The sequence below is a fragment of the Cololabis saira genome, chromosome 15 (genome assembly GCF_033807715.1).
Source record: "Cololabis saira isolate AMF1-May2022 chromosome 15, fColSai1.1, whole genome shotgun sequence".
NCBI classification, from domain to species: domain Eukaryota; kingdom Metazoa; phylum Chordata; class Actinopteri; order Beloniformes; family Belonidae; genus Cololabis; species Cololabis saira.
In genome coordinates, this window is record NC_084601.1 from 44,429,177 (window position 1) to 44,456,573 (window position 27,397).

The 27,397-nt window shown below is 42.9% G+C and overlaps 1 protein-coding gene across 1 annotated transcript in view; it reads left to right on the plus strand.

Annotated features, from left to right (window-relative positions):
• The window catches only part of fam135b (family with sequence similarity 135 member B), a 72,580-nt gene that overhangs the window by 22,959 nt on the left and 22,224 nt on the right, over nucleotides 1-27,397 (plus strand). Inside the window, exons 5-11 of the mRNA XM_061741680.1 lie at nucleotides 6,073-6,202; nucleotides 7,728-7,798; nucleotides 12,026-12,199; nucleotides 15,587-15,713; nucleotides 22,585-22,744; nucleotides 25,238-25,287; nucleotides 25,408-25,563. Of these exons, the coding sequence (XP_061597664.1) occupies nucleotides 6,073-6,202; nucleotides 7,728-7,798; nucleotides 12,026-12,199; nucleotides 15,587-15,713; nucleotides 22,585-22,744; nucleotides 25,238-25,287; nucleotides 25,408-25,563 (868 nt within the window). The remainder of the gene's footprint in view (nucleotides 1-6,072; nucleotides 6,203-7,727; nucleotides 7,799-12,025; nucleotides 12,200-15,586; nucleotides 15,714-22,584; nucleotides 22,745-25,237; nucleotides 25,288-25,407; nucleotides 25,564-27,397) is intronic.

Sequence of the window (27,397 nt, forward strand, 5' to 3'; positions counted from 1 at the left end):
GATATTTTATTACATTATTGATGAAGTTATTACATTATTGGTGAAGTTATTACATTATTGGATTTTATTACATTTTTGATTGAGTTAAGTGCAAATTTTATTACATTTTCAGGAAATGATTACATTATAGGGAATGATTACATTATAGGAAATGATTACATTATAGGAAATGATTACATTATAGGAAATGATTACATTATAGGGAATGATTACATTATAGGAAATGATTACATTATAGGGTGAAATTATTACATTATAGGAAATTATTACATTATAGGGTGAAATTATTACATTATAGGAAATTATTACATTATAGGGTGCTGCACGCCTCCTTCCCAGATTTTAAGGACGTTAATAACACAGTCTTTTTCAGCAGAGTGTGGCATCTTCTTTCTTCCTATCTCTGCTGAGAGTAAACAACATGGCGTTGGGCAGTAAGGGTCATTAAAGGTCATTAAAAGGTGCAGTTTTGAATGAATTGTCCATCTTTCTTGTCTTTTGTTTTGATTAATCACGTCGTTTAAACGACCTCAAGCTCAAAAATGTAAGAGCTGAATAAGAGCCGTTGAGTAATTATGAGATCCAGAATCAAACATTAGTTTCAGCCTCGTCGTAGAAAAACCACCTTTTTGTTCTTTCCTGTTTCCATCTGTGTGTAAACAACTCTGTTGTCTGTTATTGATCAGTAAAGTATTGATCTTATCACGACTCCAGGTCGACCTATCGAGTCACCCAGGGGTGACGGTCGGCCCGTCGCCGGACAAACACTTCAATCATTTCACTGAATAATATCTGGAAGTCGGTCAGCAGGGGTACCAGGGGCTCCGACGAGTCGGGCTCCTCTCACTTCAGTCCTGCTGGGCTTGATGTTGCTAGTTCTGACGGAATAATCAGTAGGAGCCTGCAGAGATGGAGACAAAGAAAAGAGAATCTCAGCAGGGAAAAAACCTGACAAGGCTGGAGCTGGAACCCCCAATCCCTAAACCCTTATCCCTAACTATCCCTAACCCCAATCCCTAACCCCCAATCCCTAACCCCCAATCCCTAACCCCCTATCCCTAACTCCAATCCCTAACCCCCTATCCCTAACCCCCAATCCCTAACCCCCTATCCCTAACCCCCAATCCCTAACCCCAACCCCTAACCCCCAATCCCTAACCCCAATCCCTAACCCCCAATCCCTAACCCCCAATCCCTAACCCCCTATCCCTAACCCCCAATCCCTAACCCCAATCCCTAACCCCCAATCTCTAACCCCAATCCCTAACCCCAATCCCTAACCCCCAATCCCTAACCCCAATCCCTAACCCCAATCCCTAACCCCCAATCCATAACCCCAATCCATAACCTCCTATCCCTAACCCCCTATCCCTAACCCCCAATCCCTAACCCCCAATCCCTAACCCCCTATCCCTAACCCCCAATCCCTAACCCCAATCCCTAACCCCCTACCCCTAACCCCCAATCCCTAACCCCAATCCCTAACCATAATCCCTAACCCCCTATCCCTAACTCCAATCCCTAAACCCCTATCCCTAACTCCAATCCCTAACCCCCTATCCCTAACCCCCAATCCCTAAACCCCTATCCCTAACCCCCAATCCCTAACCCCCAATCCCTAACCCCCTATCCCTAACCCCCAATCCCTAACCCCAATCCCTAACCCCCTACCCCTAACCCCCAATCCCTAACCCCAATCCCTAACCATAATCCCTAACCCCCTATCCCTAACTCCAATCCCTAAACCCCTATCCCTAACTCCAATCCCTAACCCCAATCCCTAACCCCCTATCCCTAACCCCCTATCCCTAACTCCAATCCCTAACCCCCAATCCCTAACCCCCAATCCCTAACCCCCACTCCCTAACCCCCAATCCCTAACCCCCAATCCCTAACCCCCACTCCCTAACCCCCAATCCCTAACCCCCATCCCTAACCCCAATCCCTAACCCCCTATCCCTACCCCCAATCCCTAACCCCCAATCCCTAACCCCCACTCCCTAACCCCCAATCCCTAACCCCCAATCCCCAACCCCAATCCCTAACCCAATCCTTAACCCCCAATCCCTAACCCCCTATCCCTAACACCCAATCCCTAACCCCCTATCCCTAACCCCCAATCCCTAACCCCCTATCCCTAACCCCTATCCCTAACCCCAATCCCTAACCCCTATCCCTAACCCCTATCCCTAACCCCAATCCCTAACCCCAATCCCTAACCCCTATCCCTAACCCCCAATCCCTAACCCCCAATCCCTAACCCCAATCCCTAACCCCCATCCCTAACCCCAATCCCTAACCCCCTATCCCTACCCCCAATCCCTAACCCCCAATCCCTAACCCCCACTCCCTAACCCCCAATCCCTAACCCCCAATCCCCAACCCCAATCCCTAACCCAATCCTTAACCCCCAATCCCTAACCCCCTATCCCTAACACCCAATCCCTAACCCCCTATCCCTAACCCCCAATCCCTAACCCCCTATCCCTAACCCCCTATCCTAACCCCAATCCCTAACCCCCAATCCCTAACCCCCTATCCTAACCCCAATCCCTAACCCCCAATCCCTAACCCCCTATCCCTAACCCCCTATCCCTAACCCCCTATCCCTAACCTCAATCCCTAACCTTAATCCCTAACCCCCTATCCCTAACCCCAATCCCTAACCCCTATCCCTAACCCCCAATCCCTAACCCCCAATCCCTAACCCCCAATCCCTAACCCCAATCCCTAACCCCTATCCCTAACCCCCAATCCCTAACCCCCAATCCCTAACCCCAATCCCTAACCCCTATCCCTAACCCCCAATCCCTAACCCCCAATCCCTAACCCCTATCCCTAACCCCTATCCCTAACCCCAATCCCTAACCCCAATCCCTAACCCCTATCCCTAACCCCCAATCCCTAACCCCCTATCCCTAACCCCCAATCCCTAACCCCCAATCCCTAACCCCTATCCCTAACCCCTATCCCTAACCCCAATCCCTAACCCCAATCCCTAACCCCTATCCCTAACCCCCAATCCCTAACCCCCAATCCCTAACCCCAATCCCTAACCCCCATCCCTAACCCCAATCCCTAACCCCCTATCCCTACCCCCAATCCCTAACCCCCAATCCCTAACCCCCACTCCCTAACCCCCAATCCCTAACCCCCAATCCCCAACCCCAATCCCTAACCCAATCCTTTACCCCCAATCCCTAACCCCCTATCCCTAACACCCAATCCCTAACCCCCTATCCCTAACCCCCAATCCCTAACCCCCTATCCCTAATCCCCTATCCTAACCCCAATCCCTAACCCCCAATCCCTAACCCCCTATCCTAACCCCAATCCCTAACCCCCAATCCCTAACCCCCAATCCCTAACTCCAATCCCTAACCCCAATCCCTAACCCCCAATCCCTAACCCCCTATCCTAACCCCAATCCCTAACCCCCAATCCCTAACCCCCAATCCCTAACTCCAATCCCTAACCCCAATCCTTAACCCCCAATCCCTAACTCCAATCCCTAACCCCAATCCCTAACCCCAATCCCTAACCCCCAATCCCTAACCCCCAATCCCTAACTCCAATCCCTAACCCCAATCCTTAACCCCCAATCCCTAACCCCCTATCCCTAACCTCAATCCCTAACCTTAATCCCTAACCCCCTATCCCTAACCCCAATCCCTAACCCCTATCCCTAACCCCCAATCCCTAACCCCCAATCCCTAACCCCCAATCCCTAACCCCAATCCCTAACCCCTATCCCTAACCCCCAATCCCTAACCCCCAATCCCTAACCCCAATCCCTAACCCCTATCCCTAACCCCCAATCCCTAACCCCCAATCCCTAACCCCTATCCCTAACCCCTATCCCTAACCCCAATCCCTAACCCCAATCCCTAACCCCTATCCCTAACCCCCAATCCCTAACCCCCAATCCCTAACCCCCAATCCCTAACCCCAATCCCTAACCCCCTATCCTAACCCCAATCCCTAACCCCCAATCCCTAACCCCCTATCCTAACCCCAATCCCTAACCCCCAATCCCTAACCCCCTATCCCTAACCCCCTATCCCTAACCTCAATCCCTAACCTTAATCCCTAACCCCCTATCCCTAACCCCAATCCCTAACCCCTATCCCTAACCCCCAATCCCTAACCCCCAATCCCTAACCCCCAATCCCTAACCCCAATCCCTAACCCCTATCCCTAACCCCCAATCCCTAACCCCCAATCCCTAACCCCAATCCCTAACCCCTATCCCTAACCCCCAATCCCTAACCCCCAATCCCTAACCCCTATCCCTAACCCCTATCCCTAACCCCAATCCCTAACCCCAATCCCTAACCCCTATCCCTAACCCCCATCCCTAACCCCAATCCCTAACCCCCTATCCCTACCCCCAATCCCTAACCCCCAATCCCTAACCCCCACTCCCTAACCCCCAATCCCTAACCCCCAATCCCCAACCCCAATCCCTAACCCAATCCTTAACCCCCAATCCCTAACCCCCTATCCCTAACACCCAATCCCTAACCCCCTATCCCTAACCCCCAATCCCTAACCCCCTATCCCTAACCCCCTATCCTAACCCCAATCCCTAACCCCCTATCCCTAACCCCCTATCCTAACCCCAATCCCTAACCCCCAATCCCTAACCCCCTATCCCTAACCCCCTATCCCTAACCTCAATCCCTAACCTTAATCCCTAACCCCCTATCCCTAACCCCAATCCCTAACCCCTATCCCTAACCCCCAATCCCTAACCCCCAATCCCTAACCCCCAATCCCTAACCCCAATCCCTAACCCCTATCCCTAACCCCCAATCCCTAACCCCCAATCCCTAACCCCAATCCCTAACCCCTATCCCTAACCCCCAATCCCTAACCCCCAATCCCTAACCCCTATCCCTAACCCCTATCCCTAACCCCAATCCCTAACCCCAATCCCTAACCCCTATCCCTAACCCCCAATCCCTAACCCCCAATCCCTAACCCCCAATCCCTAACCCCAATCCCTAACCCCCATCCCTAACCCCAATCCCTAACCCCCTATCCCTACCCCCAATCCCTAACCCCCAATCCCTAACCCCCACTCCCTAACCCCCAATCCCTAACCCCCAATCCCCAACCCCAATCCCTAACCCAATCCTTAACCCCCAATCCCTAACCCCCTATCCCTAACACCCAATCCCTAACCCCCTATCCCTAACCCCCAATCCCTAACCCCCTATCCCTAACCCCCTATCCTAACCCCAATCCCTAACCCCCAATCCCTAACCCCCTATCCCTAACCCCCTATCCTAACCCCAATCCCTAACCCCCAATCCCTAACCCCCTATCCCTAACCCCCTATCCCTAACCTCAATCCCTAACCTTAATCCCTAACCCCCTATCCCTAACCCCAATCCCTAACCCCTATCCCTAACCCCCAATCCCTAACCCCCAATCCCTAACCCCCAATCCCTAACCCCAATCCCTAACCCCTATCCCTAACCCCCAATCCCTAACCCCCAATCCCTAACCCCAATCCCTAACCCCTATCCCTAACCCCCAATCCCTAACCCCCAATCCCTAACCCCTATCCCTAACCCCTATCCCTAACCCCAATCCCTAACCCCAATCCCTAACCCCTATCCCTAACCCCCAATCCCTAACCCCTATCCCTAACCATAATCCCTTTTCTTTTTCACAGATGTAGTTGATGAGATTTGTCAAATATATCAGCAATCAATGCAGATTAAATAAACCTAACTAGAAAAACTCCCGCACACCTACTTCTCACTGTTCACTTATTTATTACGCCAACGTTTCGGTCATAGACCTTTTAAATAAACCTACAATCTTCATGGCCGTGCACATCTGAACATGAGACCCTGCAAACTTCCCACGACTCGTTCTCATCATTCATTTGAGACGTGACGCCAGACGTGGTTCTGGTGTCGGGTCCAACATGGTTCCTGCTCCTCCTTCCAATAGTCAAATATTCCTGTGGACAACTGTTCAAATCTGAGCTGAACAGTTGTTGAGATCAATAATCCAATTCATGGTTGTTGTCGTCCGTCCCGTTCCAGGACAGAGCAGCTCCGGCGCCGCCGGCGTCCACGACGGCGCCGCCTTCAGCCGGATCTTCCAGATCCTGTACAGGAACGAGGAGATCGTGGTGAACGACTGCATGATCTTCAAGGTGCATCTGCTGCTGGACGCAGAGAGGGTGAGGAACGGTAGTCTCATGCACAAACACTAGTGAACAGCACTAGAGCATCTGCTGCTGGACGCAGAGAGGGTGAGGAACGTTCGTTTAGCCTGTTTCCACTCCTGTAAAAGTCGCCTAAAACGCCTATCCAAGTTAAACCCAAAGTAAATTAAAAGCTTTTCTTGAACCGTTTGAAGTTCATGGAGTTTTCGGTCTCTTTTTAAAGGTTTTTACCCCAACTGTCAGAATCTGTAACTGCTACTAGAATTCAGTAATCTCAGTTTGAACACACTGAAATAAAAGGTTTTTATTTGTTTTTTAACCAGATTTCTGCAGATGAATCTGTGACTTATTAGCTGGAAAACACAATGGTACTACAGCCTGGAGCCTTATCTAGTGCAAGTTCAAATTTGATAACAATACCAAAAGAAAATTGTATTTTACACATGTTTTTGTAAGATTGTGTCTAGACCTTTCAAAAAAGGGCCATTTGGAGACTCTAAAAGGACCAGCAAAGAGTTGGTGCTACCTTGGAACCTGTTCTTTGTCCGTGGAAACAGATAACCCAGTTCCAAACTCAGCACTGGCCCAGAACCAGTCTGGAACCGGTTTGGTGGAAAACGGGTAACAGAGATGGAGCGACTAGTTCAGTCGGTAGTTCTGGTTTCCGGTGCCTCCCAGGGGAATTGTACCAGGAACATCCACTTGGGACGATCCCTCGGGGGAAACCAGGGACACACTGGAGGGGGAAGACCTCCAGCTGGCGGCCTGGGGGGTCTGGAACTCTGAGGCTCAAACCGGGACATGGGAGAGTTCATGGATGATCTCAGTCTTTTGCCAAAGGCGCCTCTACTCATCTTCAATAATTCACCCTGCAGAGTTGTCGACACGACTCCCAATGGCCAACGTTGGTGCAACACCTTCCAACGTCGGTGCAACAGCTTCCAGCGTTGGTGCAACACCTTCCAGCGTTGGTGCAACACCTTCCAACGTTGGTGCAACACCTCCCAACGTCGGTGCAACACCTTCCAGCGGGGTAAAACGTGCAGGAACATGCAGCAGACGCTCTGTTATCTACACGGGAGGGGGCTCCAGCTAACGGGCTGCGGCGCTACCAGCTAGCATCCCACCGGACTGCTAATTTTAGAAGATTAATTTAACGCCGGAGTGGGAGATGGAGGCAGGAGGTTTGAGGTTTGAGGTGGATCAGATTTCCAGCTACTGAGGGATTTCCACTCATTAACCTTCCATAGCTCAGCGGCCGCCGCTAGCAGCTCCAGATATAAACAGGAAGTAGCTCCCGGGCCGTGAACCGGAGGTTCAGCTGATCCAGCTGGGCATCAATATTCAATAGGAATGATCAGGAGAACAGTTGCAGGAGTTTTTGTAGAGTTTATATTTCTGTACGTCAAAGTTAGATACAAGTTACTGTTATGCTGTATTTCATTGTTCTGCTTTTGTCTTTCAAAAGAATTAGTCCATCTTTGGATGAATGGATGGATGAACGGATGAACTAATGAATGAATGATCTGATCTCTTGCAGATGGAGGAGGCCTTGAGTGAAGTCGACTTTCAGTTGAAGCTGGATCTTCATTTCACCGACAACGAACTGCAGTAAGTTCATGTGTGTGTGTGTGTGTGTGTGTGCGTGTTCATGCTGGGGAGATATAAATAAATTGTTTCAGATTTGACTGTAAATAAAAACCCAGTTGCTGCAGTTTCACAATAAAAGCTTAAAACTGTAAACCAAAGTCAGTTTTCAGGTCAGAATAATCCCAACATCCATCTCTGCCTCCTTTAATCCACAAAAACACAAAGAGGGACGACATTCATCACCTGGCTGGTATTTTATGGTTTTACTTCCATACTCCGTCCCGCTGCATCACTTAGGTTTATTACAAATACGTGGGTGGAGTTAGAATCAGAGATACGTGACCACTTTAGAAATTAAAGAGAGAAACAGCAGAGTCCAAGTGAAGCAAATCCTGATGTTTGTGGGAAGAAGAATGTAAAAGATTATTTTCCTAGACCAACTTTATTTGATAGCTGCAGTATAAGACTATATATATAAATATATATAAATTAAATATGAATATTTAAGCGATACATCCCGACAGGCCGTGGTATACGCTCATTATATCGCAGCTGAGCGGCAAAGTGATGTATTGCTTTTATAAAACAGTTACCATTAATGTAAATGTGAAAGAGGAATACCAATCTATTTAATGTAGTTTTTAATGAATCAGAAATACATATTGGCCCGGTTTCACAGACAAGGCTTAAGCCTAGTCTCAGACTAAAATGCTGTTTGAGCTGGCTTAACTTTAAGTCACTTGCACAGACATATCTTAAAATAGTCATAGATTTAGTCTGTTCTGGATTTAACAAAGCCAATTGCAAGAGGGTGGATTAGAGCTACTCTAGGACTAAATTTAAGTTTATATTAATCCTGCAAAGAGGCAGGTTTAACTTCAGCTTAGTACTGTTTGTGAAAGGGAGCACAGATGGTTTGGGAGCATGGAGTATTTGGAATATCTAAATGAAGACCAATATTCGCTACAGAGGCCAGCCAGACAAATACTTGGAGTGGATAGGAGTAATCCATTGAATCAGTTTGATGAAATAACTTTCCGAGACCGCTTTCGTACAAAGAAGATGTACTGGAGATAATTACTTTGCTTGAGCCTAGACTTTCCTCCATGTCTCAAAGAGGAAGGCCTGTACCCAGTTCTCTCCAAGTTCTGATCACTTTGAGATTCTTGGCATCTGGAACCTTTCATTGTGAAACTGGTGATTTGTGTGGTGTCAGCAAAGCAACAGTGTGTAGAATAGTTCACAATGTCCGCAGTGCCATTTGTGAACTGATAAAATCTGTACATTAAGTTCCCTGATGTTGCTGAGCAAACCAACTATAAATCGGGATTCTACGAATATGGGAACTTCCCAGGAGTTATTGGCTGTATAGAGGGATGTCATGTTGAAATCAAGTGTCCATCAACTCCTGATGCTGAGGAGTACAGGAACCGTAAGAACTGGTTTTCCATCAATGTTCAGGCTGCATGCACTCCCAATTTAGAGTTTTCAAACATTGTTGCCCGTTGGAAAGGAGCAACACATGATTCAAGGATTTTTCACAACTCTTCATTGTGTGCTCACTTTGAGAGAGGGCAACATAGTGGAATACTAATTGGTGACAGTGGATATGCTCAGAGTTCCTATTTATTCACACCTTGGCCACATCCCACAACAATTGAGCAGCAAAGATACAACGGAGCTCATATTCACACTAGAGGGATGGTCGAGCGTATGTTTGGGGTGTGGAAAAATCGATTCCAGTGTTTACGCAATACACTTCGTTTTGAGGCAAGAAGATGCTGCAAGGTGATCATTGCTACATCTGTTCTGCACAACTACCTGAAGATGCACAACTAACTAAAGCAGTATAATTGTCCTGACCCTCGAATGGAAGACCAGAATGATCCAGATGTGCCCATGCCGGTGGCAGAAAATAACCAACGAGGACTTGCACTCAGAGCTGCTTTCACATTGCAGCACTTCAGTTAGAAAAAAGATACATTTAACCATGGAATGTATTGATTATGGCTTGTTTTTGCCTTAATAGTGTTTGTTGTGTACAACATATATAAATAGTGTGCTGGAAAATTAAATGAGAAACTCAACCAAGGCTGTTCTAAAATGTAGGTTGTGGTGACTACAATACTCACACTCTTGTCAAGTGAGAAAACATTTATTTTCACATAACATATTTCATTACATTACATAGCTATCTCATGCATCTTTCTTTGAACAGCTCTCTCTTCTAATTTCATATCCAATTCGACCTGTAGAATTCTCATTTGCATGTCATGCTCTTCTTTCAGATATTTCATTTTCTGCTCATGAAATTCTAAGGCTAATTTTTCATGCATGGACATCCTTTTTGGTCTCTGCTGGAAGGTTTTGGCAGCATCTTTTCTCTGGGATGCCATGCCAGATGTGGAGGGTGCACAGTCACTGTGCACTGGCTCTTCCACCAGGGTTAGAATCATTTCCTCTGGGAAAAGAACACTGTTAGATACAAAAACTCACATGGTCCTTGGAATGAAATACAAATAAAGATAGACACAGACGGGTGGAATAATCATGTACAGAAGGAGGTAACTAATTTACTTTATATGGTATATTTACCATTTGTGCTCATTTCTTCATGTCCACTGTCCAAATGGTCATCATCCGGTATACCATCCAGAGGTTGCTGGTCCTCTATTATTCCAGTCAACAAGTCAGCCAATTCATCGGTCTTGTCTTTACTTGGTGGGGGTCCACCACCAGTAGTAAATCTTTCTCTTCTGGCCTCGGCATTCCTTTTTTTCAAATCTAATTTGATGTTCTTCCACAGAGTCTATGAAGGCAGATATCATTCAATATAAACAATGTCACAAAACTATATCACATCTCACCTGCAGTGGCCGCTCTTGTGGTTGCATGTTCATTTGAGTTGAATTCACTGCAAATGGCAGCCCAAGCACTCCTCTTCTTATGTTCAATAGCAGCACTATGACCTTTACTTTCAATAACAGCATGATTTCCCACAATTTGTTTAAGTAGAGTTTTTTCATACTCAGTATAGTTCTTTGAGCGTGTTCTTTTAGCTTCAGCCATGTTTGGTGTCAAAATTCCCTCCAGCAAAACTGTCCTCAATTCCATTCCAGGTTTTTATGAACACCATTAGGCTAACAGACTGTGCTCCCACTTAAGCTAATGAGGTGTTCTCCTTTAAGCTTACTCCAGGACTCCACAGTCTGGGACTAACTAAGACAAATATAAGCCACGCTCATGCAAGCCACTTAAATGACCTAGCTTTACTAGTCTGACTTAGGCCTACTCCTGGCTTGATATAAGCCTTGTCTGTGAAACCGGGCCATTATCCAGTAAAATTATCCCCACTGTGTAAAACAATAGTCCATCTCTCCAGATGTAGCTCCGCATGTCGAGACAGGAACTCCTCCATCCATCCATCCATCATTAGCTCCTCCCCGCTAACGTTAGCTCCTCCCTGGAGATCAACGTTTACCATAAACATGGTAATTAATTGTTAACAAAAATATAAAAATAAATTTAGACCCTTAAACCATCTTTACCGGAAGTCGAAATGTCGAGAAAAAAGTCGAAATGTCCAGAAAAAATTCAAAATTTCAACAAAAAAGTCGAAATGTCAAGAAAAAAGTTGAAATGTCAAGATTAATGTTGTAGTACAATTTCGAGAAAAAAGTCAAAATTTTGAGAAAAAAGTCGAAATGTCAAGAAAAAAATCGAATTTTCAACAAAAAAGTCGAAATGTCGAGAAAAAAGTTGAAATTTCAACAAAAAAGTCGAAATGTCGAGAAAAAAGATCTTAGACCATCTTTACCAGACTTTATCAGTGTTGTTGAGCTTAAAAGCTTGAAAGATGAGTTGAATTGTGAGAAATGTCTCTAGTATTTTCCATCTAAGTGTTTTTCACTCTCATTGTTTTAATGTCATTCCACCTGATTGTCTCTCTGTTTCCTCAGGCTAGCAGAGTTAGCCACCGTTCCCCTGATCAGTTCTCTGTTTCCCCCAGGCTAGCAGAGTTAGCCACCGTTCCTCTGATCAGTCTCATTATTTTAACGTCTCCCTGTTTTCCCCCAGGCTAGCAGAGTTAGCCACCGTTCCTCTGATCAGTCTCATTATTTTAACGTCTCCCTGTTTTCCCCTCAGGCTAGCAGAGTTAGCCACCGTTCCCCTGATCAGTTCTCTGTTTTCCCCCAGGCTAGCAGAGTTAGCCACCGTTCCCCTGATCATCTTTCTGTTTTCCCCCAGGTTAGCAGAGTTAGCCACCGTTCCTCTGATCAGCTCTCGGACCCTGAGCCTCCACTTCCACCCCCGGCGAGGTCTCCACCACCACGTCCCCGTCATGTTCGACTACTTCCACCTGTCCGTCATCTCCGTGTCCGTACACGGATCCGTGGTCGCCCTGCACCAGCCGCTCATCAGGTACTAGTACTACACAACCCGGTACAAGTACTACAGAGAACACACAACCCGGTACAAGTACTACAGAGAACACACAACCCGGTACAAGTACTACAGAGAACACACAAGTACTACAGAGAACACACAAGTACTACAGAGAACACACAAGTACTACAGAGAACACACAACCCGGTACAAGTACTACAGAGAACACACAAGTACTACAGAGAACACACAAGTACTACAGAGAACACACAAGTACTACAGAGAACACACAACCCGGTACAAGTACTACAGAGAACACACAACACACGCTCTCTTCCGGCTCTCGACGAAGGCGGACGCTTTTCTGCTCCTCTCCCTTATCTATCTTCCCTGCTAATGCTTTTGACCTGTCTCGTGTTCAGAAAAAAAAAGTCAAAATGTAGAGAAAAAAGTGAAAATTTTGAGAAAAAAGTGAAAATTTTGAGAAAAAAGTCAAAATGTCGAAAAAAAAAAGGCAAAATGTAGAGAGAAAAAGTCAAAATGTTGAGAAAAAAGTCCAAATGTCGAGAAAAAAGTCAAAATGTAGAGAAAAAAGTTGAAATTCTGAGAAAAAAAGTCGAAATGCCAAGATTAAAAAGTGAAAATTTTGAGAAAAAAGTCAAAATGTCGAAAAAAAAGGCAAAATGTAGAGAAAAAAAGTCAAAATGTTGAGAAAAAAGTCAAAAATGTTGAGAAAAAAGTCAAAAATGTTGAGAAAAAAGTTGAAATTTTGAGAAAAAAGTCGAAATATCGAGAAAAAAGTTGAAATTTCAAGAAAAAAGTCAAAATGTCAAGAAAAAGTCAAAATTTCGAGAAAAAAGTCAAAATGTAGAAAAAAAAAGAAAAGACATTTCAAGAAAAAAGTCGAGAAAAACGTGGAAATTTCAAGAAAAAAGTCAAAATGTCGGGAAAAAAGTCGAAATGTCGAGATTAAAAAATCTAAATCTCGAGAAAAAAGTTGAAATGTTGAGATTAAAAAGGAAAGGAAAAAGGGAAAAAAAGGAAAAAAGAAGAAAAAACGAAAAAAAGAGAAAAAAAAAACGGAAAAGAAAAAAAGCCGCCGCCAGTTGGCCCACGTTGATGGGATCACTTATTTCCTCCTTCCTTACTTGATTTGTGTGTAAGTATTATCTGATTTGTGCGTACTATTTGATTTGTGGGTGCATAACTTCGAGGAAGTTATGACACCGAGATGTCGAGAATAATGTCTGGTCTGGTCTGGTCTGGTCTCTCAGCACAATTGACCACATTTTTGCGATGAGAAGTCAGGGGGTAAGGGAGCCCTCCTGCCCCGATGGGATGTTTTTGCTGGATACACAATGGATTCCTGGAAACCGTTGTGTTTGGCGATTCTGTCTGTCGAGGACATTAAAGATGCTTCATAATTGGATTTATGATAGCAGGATTTCTCCTAATCGGAGGAGGAGGATTCCTGGTCTACCGACAAACGCGTAAGTCGTCGACGAACCAGAGACTGAAGGCAGACGGAAAATTACTGAGTCTGTCTGTTTTTCAATACAATTGTTGATTCTATAATCTGACCTTGACAGGGCGGTTTTGGCCGATCGCTCTGGTCACAATCTCCCTGGTGGAATGTAAACAAGGTGGCTCTGCCCCCACTAGCCCTCCCCTCTCAGGAACATCTGTGGACCTGTTTCAGAACTGACCGGGCCGTCTGATAACATCAAGGACATTGGCTGAGGAGCAGCTCTGAGAGAAGTTCACAGATTTACCGCTACACACACACTTGCTGATAACCACACCTCCCTCATCTCAACACCTCCCGGTACTAGTACTACAGAGAACACACACTGTTTATAAAAACACCAGCCACTCATCAGGTACCGTTGAAAATACTTCACATCTAATGGACCTTAATCTTCCAAAGGCTCAGATCTCTACCGGCACAATCCCCACTGATTTCTGAATAAATCCCCACTTCCTTCTACTGGACAAACTTTACTCACTCGGTATCTCTAGAAACTCTTCTTTGGTTCATCTCATATCTCCATAACAGACGTCAGTGCGTTAGCCTTAATGGAATCCAATCCAAATATACAATTGTTGAGAAAGGAGTACCACAAGGCTCATTCCTTGGACCACTATTTTTATTAATGATATACTGTCCTCCTTTAAGTGTGATGACTAAAAGTAGACAGCAAGCCAAACTCCATTTACAAAAGACATGAGAGTCAGGATATAGCCTTTAGCTCCGGAATTTAATGCAGACTCAAGAAACATGCAGATGCAAAATTGGAGTGAAACTGTAACATAAGAAAAAAGTAAAATCTCTGTTTGCCATACATTGTTCAAATCGGTAAAGAAAAACAAAGTACACAGGTATTTTCAGCTTTACATTACAGTAAACAAAAGATAATGAATAAATGGTCATCCAAATTAGCTTACAAACTGGCTGAAAGTTACACTGACTGAATAAAATAACATTTCAGAGTCCCACACTAAAATTAAAATAAAACACTTTTCTTTCACAGAGTCATGAAAATACTCTTCAATATTCCTGAACAAAATGCATGTCAACTTAGATAACTCCCAGACAATGCTTTCAACAGCACCACGCAGCTGGAAGAACTTTCCTGATCTGCTTTGCTCAACATGTGCTTTTCTCTACCAACTTCCTGTTTCTCCTACTTCCCATAGACCGGTGGTTGTCAAAATAAAAGCATGCAACAAATAAAAGGCATTAAAGGGTGCTACCTGCCAATATAAACAACAAAAATGCCTGGAGGGTAGAATAAATGACCTCCCAAAAACCTGCTCCAACTGTCAAATACATTTATACGCAGACGACACAGTACTATATACATCCGGTAATAACACAACAGTAATCGAGAGATCCCTACAAAGTGAATCTTCTACTGTTCAGAATTGGCTATCATCAAAGAAACTCTTGTTAAACAAAAATAAATCATGTTCAATGTTTGGTACCAGATTAGGCCTTGGAAATAACCCAGATCTCAGTTTTCTTTTTAACGACGGCCTCATTCAAATACCTCGGCCTCTGGATCGACCCGTTACTGACCTTCAAATATCCAGTCCATCACAACTAAACTACATCACAACCTAGGCATCCTTTACCGTTCAATAAACTGTTTCACTCTATGAACAAAGGTCCACTAATCCCTTATTTTAGCCCCTAGTGGTCGTTCTGGGAACTGCAACTCTTTTCCTCGAGGGACCTGGAAGTTCCAGCGTTGGAACTCTGTAAACATTCATATATGAGTTACTGAGTCGACTCCAGCGCTGACGCTAACGCGTTAGCAGCTCTGCTCTCTCAGCTCCCTGTCCGTCTTCCCTCACACTCATGGTTTGACCTTGAACTTGTCCTTGAACTTTTCCTCTCTCTCTCTCCTTCTCTGTCTCCAGCTTCGCTCGGACCGCTAAAGGTTCCTGGCTGGGTAAAGGTTCCCCGGAGAGTTCTGCAGACGCCTCTGCCGTCACCGTGGAGAACCTGGTGTTCGGAGCCGGATACTGCAAACCCGTCATCTCCGAGGTGAGTGGAGCTATCGCTGCAGAATGAATGTTTTCCTTGTTAAGGAGGAACATGGAGGTGAGTGGAGCTATCGCTGCAGAATCAATGTTTTCCTTGTTAAGGAGGAACATTGAGGTGCTGGTTGGTTTGATTCTGAACTGAAAAGTGGGGGAGACGTGGATGACAGGCAATGTTCTTACTTCTCATGAACTAGTCCAAAGTTCAGTTCACATAGTTTAAAAATGAACAGTTGTTTTGGGAGAAATCTCAATTAGGTTCTAGAAGTGGTCGGCTGTACCAAAATGAATCACACACACACACCTCGCCTTTGCTATAAGATATGAATACATTTATTAGCAAAAAGCAAGCATTTACATAGAAGACATCCACAAAACTACCAGTTTCCTAGGATAAAGTGTCGAGTTATCCCCCGCAAATGGCAGAGCAATATTCTTCATACACAACTACAAAGGTTTTTTAAGGCCTATCTTACCTCGACACAGGACTGGAGAGCCGGAACAGTCCTGATACAGAGTAAAGGAAAAAACCGCGCCGGGCGTCCTGCCTGACCCACGGCAGACTCTAAATCCGAACTTCCGGCTACCGCGTCTTTATACCTTTACCTCAGCACCTTGCGGACGGGGGGGGGGGGCTACCCCCCCCCCCCTCCGCAAACTCTCAAAATAAGTCTCGGCTCACACGGGACCGAAATCCCGTAAGAACCAGGCTCTTTCTCACAGAAGAACAGGCATTTGTTATGATAAACAGCAGGTGCGAGGCTGACTAAAACTAAAGCTGTGTTTTGGGAATCCAGGGCATTTTCAGGACACAAAATTTATTTTTTCTCCCTTCATTCCACCTCTGGCCTGAAGATGTCCCAATTCACAGACGAGTATAATACATGAGCATAATTAATATGAAAAGTTGACTCCAGGGCATTCCAGGACACAAAATATACTTCACCCCTCAACAGTTCACGTTCATACTCAAGGTGACCAAACTTACTTAGATCCATGTCTATAGATTATATTCTGGTCTGATAACCTTCCTGAGTGTATCATAGTTACCAGCTCATGAAGTTACCCACCCACTTCAGGTTAATTGATGATTCTAAATTGGGTGTATTATAGATTTCCTGAATCCTTATGGTATTCCAGTTTTTGTATTTTTGTATTTTTTGTATTTTGTGTCTCTAATGTTGTTTATAAAACTAAGCTGGTTCTTTATCTCATTGTTATGTCCTTTATGTCGTGTATTTGCAGATAAAGACCAGTTTGTGACATTAACCTAACCTAGCCATTAGCCTAGCCATTAGCCTAGCCATTAGCCTAGCCATTAGCCTAGCCACTAGCCTAGTGGCTGTTATAGTTTCATAGTCCCCTAATGATGCTCTTCTATTTTAAGGCTCACAATGACCGATAACAACAATATACGGTAGTAGGGCTATATTATACATTTCCTGAATTTATGGTCCTCTGAGTATTCCAGTTTTTGTATTTTGTGTCTCTGTTGTTCCTAGATTACACAGGGATAAAAGATTAGGGGACTTTTTTTTATAGTTTAAAGGGCTGCAGTGAACTCTATGTTGGTTAGAAAGATTCACATCTTAGCTTGAATGAATGCTTAAAATGACACCAAAGACAATATAGTGAAACATTGACAGATTTCCTGAACATGAGTCTAAACCAGGATATGCAGCAGCATCTGAAATGTAATTTTCTGAAGGGGGTGGTAACTTCATGAGCTGATAACTCTGATCAGCTGCCACTCAGGAAGGTTTTCATACCAGAATATCATCTACAGACATGGATATGTTCAAAGATTATAAGCAAGTTTGGTCACCTTGAGTGGTGCTGACAAGTGAAATTTTGGGCTCTGGCCCCTGGACTAAAAATATGTTTGGTTGTTTTTCTGGCTCTGTTAGGGGCCAGGAGGTCAGCGTGTATCTGATGGAACATCCTCTCCTGTCCAGCCGTTAGAGCCGCCGGCTCCAGGTTTCCCTGACGTTTACAACTTCCCTCTCTCGTACCTGCGGACGTCGCTCAGCGCCGTAAATCTTAACGATCCCCCCCGGCGTCCTGGTCGCTCTGCTAGCTCCACCTCCTGGTTTCCCTGCGACCCCCGGCTGGGAGCTTTAATAAGCTCAGCGTTAGCGGGGGGAGCGGGAGCTTTAATAAGCTCAGCGTTAGCGGGGTAGCGGGTTAGGAGACTTCCCTTTGATGGCGGTAATGAGTTGTTCTGTTCACGAGCGCCACGTCCCGCGTAGCCGCCGGCGGCGCTAACGCAGCGCTAACGCAGCGCTAACGCCCCCTCACCTGTCTTTATTTAGACCTCGTTACTCGCAGCTTCTTTTCAGTTTCAGCACTTTTACCCCTTTAATATTCTCCCACTTCCTGTTTGGTTGACGTGGAGCTGAGATTAAACTCTTTTTCTTTGGTGATCAACTGTTTTTTATTATTTTGTGGATGCATACAGTTAAAATCGAACAATTATGGACGCAATTGTAGGAAAAACCCTTTAACTGTAACTTTACCAGACCTTTAGAAGGTCTTTACTAGACCTTTAGACCCTTAACTGTATAATTTATCAGTTTGTTGAACTTAAAAGGTTGAAAGATGAGTTGAATAGTGAAAAATGTCTTTTGTGGTTTCCATCTTAATGACCCATTAGTGATCCAACAAGACAACAATAACACAACAGGACAAAACAGACAAGACAAGAAAACAGGGAAAGAAAAAAAAAAGATAAATGTTCAGTCAATATTCAGTTCCATGAACTCTTGCCACTGAAAGTTCCAGATGTAAAATGTCCATAAACAGATGAAAGCAGTGACATGTTGGTTTCAGTATGACAGTAGGACATGAGGACATGAGGAAAAAAGGTGAAATTTTGAGAAAAAAGGTGAAATTTTGAGGAAAAAAGTGGAAATGTCGAAAACGCACGAAAGAACGAACGCACGGAAAAACGCACGCTCGCACGCAAAACGCACGCACGCACGAAAAAACGCACGGAAAAAACGCATGCAAAACGCACGCACGCATGCAAAAACACACGAACGCACGAAAAAACACACGAACGCACGCAAAACACACGCAAAACGCACGCAAAAACGCACGAAAAAACACACGCAAAACGCACGCAAAACGCACGCACGCAAAAACGCACGAAAAAACGCACGAACGGACGCAAAACGCACGCAAAACGCACGCAAAACGCACGCACGCAAAAACGCACGAACGCACAAGAAATCGCACGCAAAACGCACGCACGAATGCACGAAAAAACACACGAACGGACGCAAAACGCACGCGAAATGCACGCAAAACGCACGCACGCAAAAACGCCCGAACGCACAAAAAAACGCACAAAAAAACGCACGCAAAACGCACGCACGCACGCAAAACGGACGCAAAACGCACGCAAAACACACGCAAAACGCATGCAAAACGCACGCAAAACGCACGCAAAACGCATGCAAAACGCAAAAACACATGAAAAAACGAACGCAAAACGAACGCACGAATGCACGAAAAAACGCACGAACGGACGCAAAACGCACGCCAAACGCACGCACGCATGCAAAAACGCACGAACGCACGAACGGACGCACGAACGGACGCACGAACGGACGCACGAACGGACGCACGAACGGACGCAAAACGCACGCAAAACGAACCCATGCACGCAAAAACGCACGAAAAAACGCAAAAACGCACGAAAAAACGCTTGCAAAACGCATGTTACCATCGCACATTTAGATGATGTGGTGGTTTCCATCGAAGAGCAAGCATTTCTTTAGCAGCTGTTAATCCTAAATGTTTGTAATGTAAATTTAACTGAGAGTCGTCATAAATCAGGAGAAACCTGGAGAACATGGGGTCTCCTTTCCAGTGACGTTGGATATAAATATACTGACTTTTTGCTGGAATGATAATAATAATGATACTACAGGAGGGAAAATCAGCTGAGTTGACCGTCTTTAGTGTAAACAGGTTTTGTGGAGGAGGGGACAGGATGAACCGGAGCTAAAAACAGAACCTCCCCGTCTCTCCCGAGTCAACGATAATCACTAGTTCATACGGAGAAATGTCCGTTTTTCACCGTTGCATCGACCACGGCACCGATTCCAGCAGCGTCTCCGTAAAGCGGAGTCTGAAAGTCCTGCAGGTGTTCAGGTGTTCCTTCCTGATTCCTGCGGAGCGTTATTACAGAGCAGTCAGGTGTGATGACAGGGCACAGGCTAACCTAGCCGCAGGCTAATTACAGTAACATCCTCTACGCTACCGAGGCATTTCTGAACTGGGGGCCCGACGGCACCACGACCCGGCTGGGGGTGGGACCCCCTGCTGGATCTGTTCAATAGGCGTAGGTCCAATACAGTTTAAGGGTCTAAAGGTTTAAGGGTCTGGTAAAGACTACCTTAGGACCAGTACTACCATAGGTCCAGTTTGTACCATAGGTCCATGTAGCACGGCTAGTGCTATGGGGACCGACCGACAGGACAGAGGACACAGGGTTTAGTGCAGGAACTCTTTATTCTCTTCTTTCACCCAAGACAGACGTGGCGTCACCTTCAGCACCTTCTCCCAGCAGCCCTTGCTGCTGCAGCTGCTCTTTATGAAGGCAGGCAGGTGGAGAGGCCGATTGGGCACAGGTGTGGGCACAGGTGTGCCCAATCGGCTGAGTGGGCTGCTCCTCCACCCTGCCACAGTCCAGTTTTTACCATAGGTCCAGTACTTTTACTGCACTTTTAAATCACCCCCTAGTGGGATCATGGTGCTAATTACAGCTGGAGACCGAGACGCCACCGTTTCTTTCCTCACACACTACTGACCACCTTGAGCCTCCACCTTGCTGGGACGTCCACTCCTGGGGACGTTGGCATCAGTCCTGAATGTTCCCACTAGTGAATTATCTCTCTCATTGTACAACTTTGAACCAGAAACTGTTTGGTAGTATAGTTAACCTTTCCACATTGATGTGCAGCAACGGTTGCTCTGACTGCTGATGTCTTTGCTGCAGCTTTAAGGGGGTACTTGGTATTGGCCGGATGTTGTAGAGTTGTATCCACCTACTAGACGGTTTAAGGGTCTGGTAAAGACGATGTTGTAGAGTCGTATTCACCTACTAGATCAGCTACAGTTGGAGGGTTTATATTGTGATTTTACACAAAAAAACAAGAGAAAACACACTGGGCAGTTGTATCTGAACATCTGAACATGCTACACTCTGCACGTCCTTTATTTCTCCTCGGACCAGAAACTACTCCGGGATTCCGTTTGAACTTGAACTTGAAGGTCAGAGGTCGTTGTGAGGAATGAGCCGCGTTGACGTGTCGAATCTGCTCTGGGGTCGTATTTCATCACCCGGATAATTATTATGACTTTACACGTGAAGGATGAGCTGGTTTTAACCTGCACTTCTGCTGCTGAGGCCGTAAAGTGAAGAATGTGTTCAGGTCCTTCATTAGGACGGACTCGTGTCGCTGACGTCTCTCTTGTGTTTCCTCTGGTTTTTTTAGGGACGTTTCTTAAAATATAAATAAATAAATAAATACATAAATACATAAATACATAAATAAATAAATAAATAAATAAATAAATAAATAAATAAATAAATAAATAAATAAATAAATAAATAAATAAATAAGGGAAAATATGAATACAATTTTATAAATAAATAAATGAGGGAAAATATGAATAAAAAATCAATAAATAAGGAAAAGAATAAATAAATAAAGAATAAATAAATAAAGAATAAATAAATAAATAAGGGAAATATAAATAAAAAATCAAGGAATAAAAATCAATAAATAAGGAGAAAGTAAAAATAAATAAAAAAGGAAAGAAAAATAAATAAATAAATAAATAAATAAATAAATAAATAGATCAATACATAAAAAAATAAAAATAAATACATAAATAAATACATAAATAAATACGATAAATATAAATCAATAAATAAGGAAAAGAATAAATAAATAAATAAATAATTAAATAAATAAATAAATAAATAAATGAAAAAAAAAAAGAAATCAAAGAATACAAATCGATAAATAAGGAAAAAGTAAAAATAAATAAAAAAGGAAAGAAAAATAAAGAAATAAAGAAATAAAAAAAGATAATACATAAATAAAATATAAATAAATAAGGAAAAAGATAAATAAATAAAAATAAATAAATAAATAAATAAATAAATAAATAGATTATACATAAATAAAATATAAATAAATAAATGAATAGGATAAATATAAATAAATAAGGAAAAAGATAAATACATAAAAATAAATAAATAAATAAATAAATAAATAATTTCAAAGAGAGCGCTGACGTTTGTCTATTCTTGGTTTTTTAGGGAAGTTTCTACGTTCCCAGTGAAAAAATTTAGAGAAAAAAGTTGAGAGAAAAGTTGAAATTTAGAGAACAAAGTTGAAATTTGGATGAAAAAGTTGAAATTTTGAGAAAAAAGTCGAAATGTTGAAAACGCACGAAAGAACGAACGCACGCAAAACGCACGCAAAACGAACGCCCACCAGCCCGCACGCTCGCACGCAAACTGCCTGCAGAGAGCGCTGACGTTTGTCTATTCTTGGTTTTTTAGGGAAGTTTCTACGTTCCCAGTGAGAACTGCGTTTGTTTCCTCTGGTTTTTAGGGAAGTTTCTACGTTCCCAGCGAGAACTGTGTTTGTTTCCTCTGGTTTTTAGGGAAGTTTCTACGTTCCCAGCGAGAACTGTCTGCAGAGAGCGCTGACGTTTGTTTATTCTTGTTTTCTAGGGAAGTTTCTACGTTCCCAGTGAGAACTGTGTTTGTTTCCTCTGTTTTTTAGGGAAGTTTCTACGTTCCCAGTGAAAACTGCCTGCAGAGAGCGCTGACGTTTGTCTCTTGTTTTTAGGGAAGTTTTTACGTTCCCAGTGAGAACTGCCTGCAGCGAGCGCAGACGTGGCACCGGCGTCTCTGTCGCCTCCTGCTGGTCGCCCACCGGGGTTTACACTCGTACTGCTCGGCCCTGATGAAGGAGATTCCTCAGTTAAAGCCCATCCCGCTGGAGACAGGTGACGCTTTCAGTCCTGGTTCTTAATTATCATTTATTCATTATTTATTCATCATTTTTCCTTATTTATTTTTATTTATTCATAAATTTTTCTTTTAATTTATCTTATCAATTATTTATAAATATAATATTAAATAATAAAATTATTATTTATTCATCATTTCTTTATTCATCATTTTTCCTTATTTATTTATTAGCTTATTTTTTCATTTTTTTATTTATCCTTTTTATTTATCATTTTTCCTTGTTCATTTATTTTTATTCAATGTATCATATTTATTTATTTATTTATTTATTTACTTATTTATTTATTTATTTATTATTTTTCCTTATTTTTTTAAAATTGATCCTATTTATTTTTACTTATTTATTTAGCATTTTTACTATTTATTTATTCATTTATTTAATTTCTTTTTTTAATATATCCTATTTAGTTATTTTATTTATTTGTATTTTTATTTATTTATATGTTTGTTTCTTTATTTATTTATTTTTATCCTATTTATTTATTTATTGTTATTTATTTATTTAGAATTTTTCCTTATTTATTTATTTAATTTATCCTATTTATTTATTTATTTATTTTTAATTTATTTAGCATTTCTCCTTATTTATTTATAATTATTTTTCCGTCGTCCTATTTATTTATTTATTCATTTTTATTTATTTATTTGTTTCCTTATTTATTTATTTATTTATTTATTTATTTATTTATTTTCCTTCATCCTATTTATTTATGTATTTTTTGCTGCTCTCTCTCTCCTTCATCACCATCATTCTATAAAACCATCACACTCATACAAACCCACATAGAAGAAGAAATCTGAGTAAATACATTGATTTAGTTGTTTTGTTTTTGTACTGCTTTGTTTGTCTGTTTGTAAAATAAATATAAAAAAGATGCTCATTAGACCCGCCGACCAACATGCAGGTTTTTGGACGGTGGGGTGAAGATGAAGTTCCTGCAGATGATACAGGAAGGAAGGAAGGAAGGAAGGGAGGACTCTTGTCTCTCCTTATCCAGAAACGATGAGCAGATCTGTCAGGAGCACCCTGGGGTGCTTCCAGGGGGCGTGGCCTCCTCCTGGTTGGAGTGGGGGGGAATAATGAGCAGAAAGCCACAGAAGGAGCGTCTCCACATCACGGTCACATTCTGATTGGATTGAAGGATACATTTCTAATATTTGCTGCAGAACAACATTATTCAGGGTGTTATTCTAGCAAGGATGAACAAGAGAAGAGGAAGTAAATAATAGAAGTGGACCGACTGTCCTGGTGATCCGTCCCCCGGGGCCTTGGTGATGGATGTTAGCCATCGTGGGAGGAGGATGTAGCTGGTTAGAGACGCCAGACGCTGCGTCCATGGCCCCCCCGTGGTGGGGGGCCGACCTGAGTGGGTCTGGGGTCTGACTGGGCCCTGGGAAGCTTTAGAGAAGCAGTGCATGATGGGAGCTGAGCAGAGCCAATAGAGAGTAAGCTGCCATGGGGTGGTGAACTCTGGGTAACGGCTGGGATCCACCCCGGCAGAGCCCTGGTACCCTGGAGACCCCTGGTACCCTGGAGACCCCTGGTACCCCTGGTACCCTGGAGACCCCTGGTACCCTGGAGACCCCTGGCACCCTGGAGACCCCTGGTACCCTGGAGACCCCTGGCACCCTGGGGACCCTCGGGACGTAGAAAAGGATCAACATGTACCCCTTTTCCACCAAACTGGTTCCAGAGCTGGTTCTGGTTCACAACTCGTTCAACTTGGGAACCAAACTGGTTTGTTTTTCCACAGCTCGGGTGCTAAAGGGGAGCTACGTCCTTAGGGGAACCGGTTCTTCTGGTCCAGCAAAGAGTTGGTGTTACCTGGTGTCCAGAACCAGAACCAGAACCAGCATGGAACTGGTTTGATGGAAAAGAGGTAATGGAGAGTTGGATGCAAAAGCAGGATTATTAACTCAGAACCCGTAGGATACGAGCCCCTACTCCCAGAGAAAGTTCCTGTTATGAAGGAGCCCTCTCTCCCTCTCTGCCCCGGCTCTCTGGGCCTTTGGGGGTTCATCCTGGCGCTAACGTTGGCTGGTTCTGTTTTGGTCGAAAAAAAAAAAAGTCGAAATGTTGAGACAAAAGTCGAAATGTCAAGATTAAAAAGGAAAGGAAAAAGTAAGAAAGAAAGAAAGAAAGAAAGAAAGAAAGAAAGAAAGAAAGAAAGAAAGAAAGAAAGAAAGAAAGAAAGAAAGAAAGAAAGAAAGAAAGAAAGAAAGAAAAGGAAAAAAGAGAAAAAAAGAAGAAAAAAAGGGAAAAAAAGGTCAAACATTTTCTAAAAAGCTCCAGGAGCCACTAGGGCGGCGCTAAAGAGCCGCGTACGGCTCTAGAGCCGCGGGTTGCCGACCCCTGGGTTAGTGTTATTAAATAGGTGAGATAGAATGGATAGAATTGGATGACGCTCTGAAGGTGAACCACTTCCTGTCTCGGAGACGCTAACGCTCTAATGCTAATGTTTCCCCAGAGCTGCTGCCGGTGGAGGAAACTCTGAACCAGCTGGCCATCGAGCTGCAGGTAAGAACCAGAACCAGAACCAGAACCAGAACCAGAACCGCTCTGGTCCGGTTCTAGTCCTCATGTTCAGTCCAGAACCGCTCTGGTCCAGAACCCGGTCTCACCAGAACCGTGTCTCAGCTGCAGGACGGGCCCGAGCTGGTGGCGGAGCAGATGAGCCGGGACGTTAGCCGGCTCAGCTCGCGGCTAGCTAGCCTGTGGAGCCACTTCCTGTCGGCCGCCGTGCAGAACCAGCACTTCCTGTCCTACCTGGCGCTGGAGCACCACACGCTCCGGGTGAGTAGAACCGGGCCAGAACCATCAGAACCCCCAGAACCTGAACCAGAACCAGAACCCCCACTTCCTGTTTGTTGTTTTACATGAAAACATCTAGTTTTGAACTTAATCTGCATTTGTTCAAAAAACAAGACATTGTGCATTTTTTCCTGAACCAGCAGTTTTTCTGTAATTAATCCCAGTAATCTTTACATTTACACACAAACTACATATTTACTTTTCCTTTAACAGTTTTAATCTATTGGGCAGATTGATCCAACTTTTTCGCATGAGATTTTTATGTAGATCAAGAAAGACTAGTCTTTCACTTGCAAGTAAAGTCAACTTAATTTTTTTATTTTTTTTCTCTTTTTTTCCTTTTTTTTACCTTTTTTTTTACTTATTTATTTTTTTATTTTTATTTTTTTACCTTTTTTCTCTTTTTATTTTTTTTTTATTTTTAAAGTCAACTTAATTTTGATAAATAGAGTAAACTTAACACAATTAACTTGACTGTACTTGCAAAATCTAGTCTGAGACTCCGTTTCCACGTATCAGAAACGCTGGTGTTTTCATGCGTTTTGGTCGTTCGTTTACACCAAAACGAAGCTCAAAGTCTCCAAAAACCATCATTTCTGAAAACTCCGGCCAAAGTGTAGATTTTTAAAACCTCCGTCTTCACGTTTGCTTGTAAACGGAGAGAAACGGACATTTATTCTTCAGAACGTCACATTATGAGACAGAAACGTCACCAGCGTCATGAGTGACACCTGTGTTTACAATTAGTTTGTAACCGTCAATATTTTCTTGTATTTTACCTGTTTTTCCCCAAATTCCATGTTATTTTTCCCCTAATTCCATGTTATTTTTCCCCAAATTCCGTTTTATTTTTCCCCAAATTCCGTTTTTATTTTTTCACGAATTCCGTTTTATTTTTCCACAAATTCCGTTTTATATTTTTCCACAAATTCCATTTTATTTTTCCACAAATTCCATGTTATTTTTCCCCAAATTCCATGTTATTTTTCCCCAAATTCCGTTTTATTTTTCCACAAATTCCATTTTATTTTTCCCGAAATTCCGTTTTATTTTTTCCCGAAATTCCATTTTATTTTTTCACGAATTCCGTTTTATTTTTCCACAAATTCCATTTTATTTTTCCCCAAATTCCATTTTATTTTTCCCCAAATTCCATTTTATTTTTCCCCAAATTCCATTTTATTTTTCCCCAAATTCCATTTTATTTTTCCCCAAATTCCATTTTATTTTTCCCCAAATTCCATTTTATTTTTCCCGAAATTCCATTTTATTTTTTCCCCAAATTCCATTTTATTTTTTCACGAATTCCGTTTTATTTTTCCACAAATTCCGTTTTATTTTTCAGAAAATTCCATTTTATTTTTCCACAAATTCCATTTTATTTTTCCCCAAATTCCATTTTATTTTTCCACAAATTCCATTTTATTTTTCCTCAAATTCCATTTTATTTTTCCACAAATTCCATTTTATTTTTCCTCAAATTCCATGTTATTTTTCCCCAAATTCCGTTTTATTTTTCCCCAAATTCCATTTTTATTTTTCCCCAAATTCCGTTTTATTTTTCCCCAAATTCCGTTTTATTTTTCCCCAAATTCCATTTTATTTTTTCACGAATTCCGTTTTATTTTTCCACAAATTCCGTTTTATTTTTCAGAAAATTCCATTTTATTTTTCCCCAAATTCCGTTTTATTTTTCACAAAATTCCATGTTATTTTTCCCCAAATTCCATTTTATTTTTCCCCAAATTCCATTTTATTTTTTCACGAATTCCGTTTTATTTTTCCCCAAATTCCATTTTATTTTTTCACGAATTCC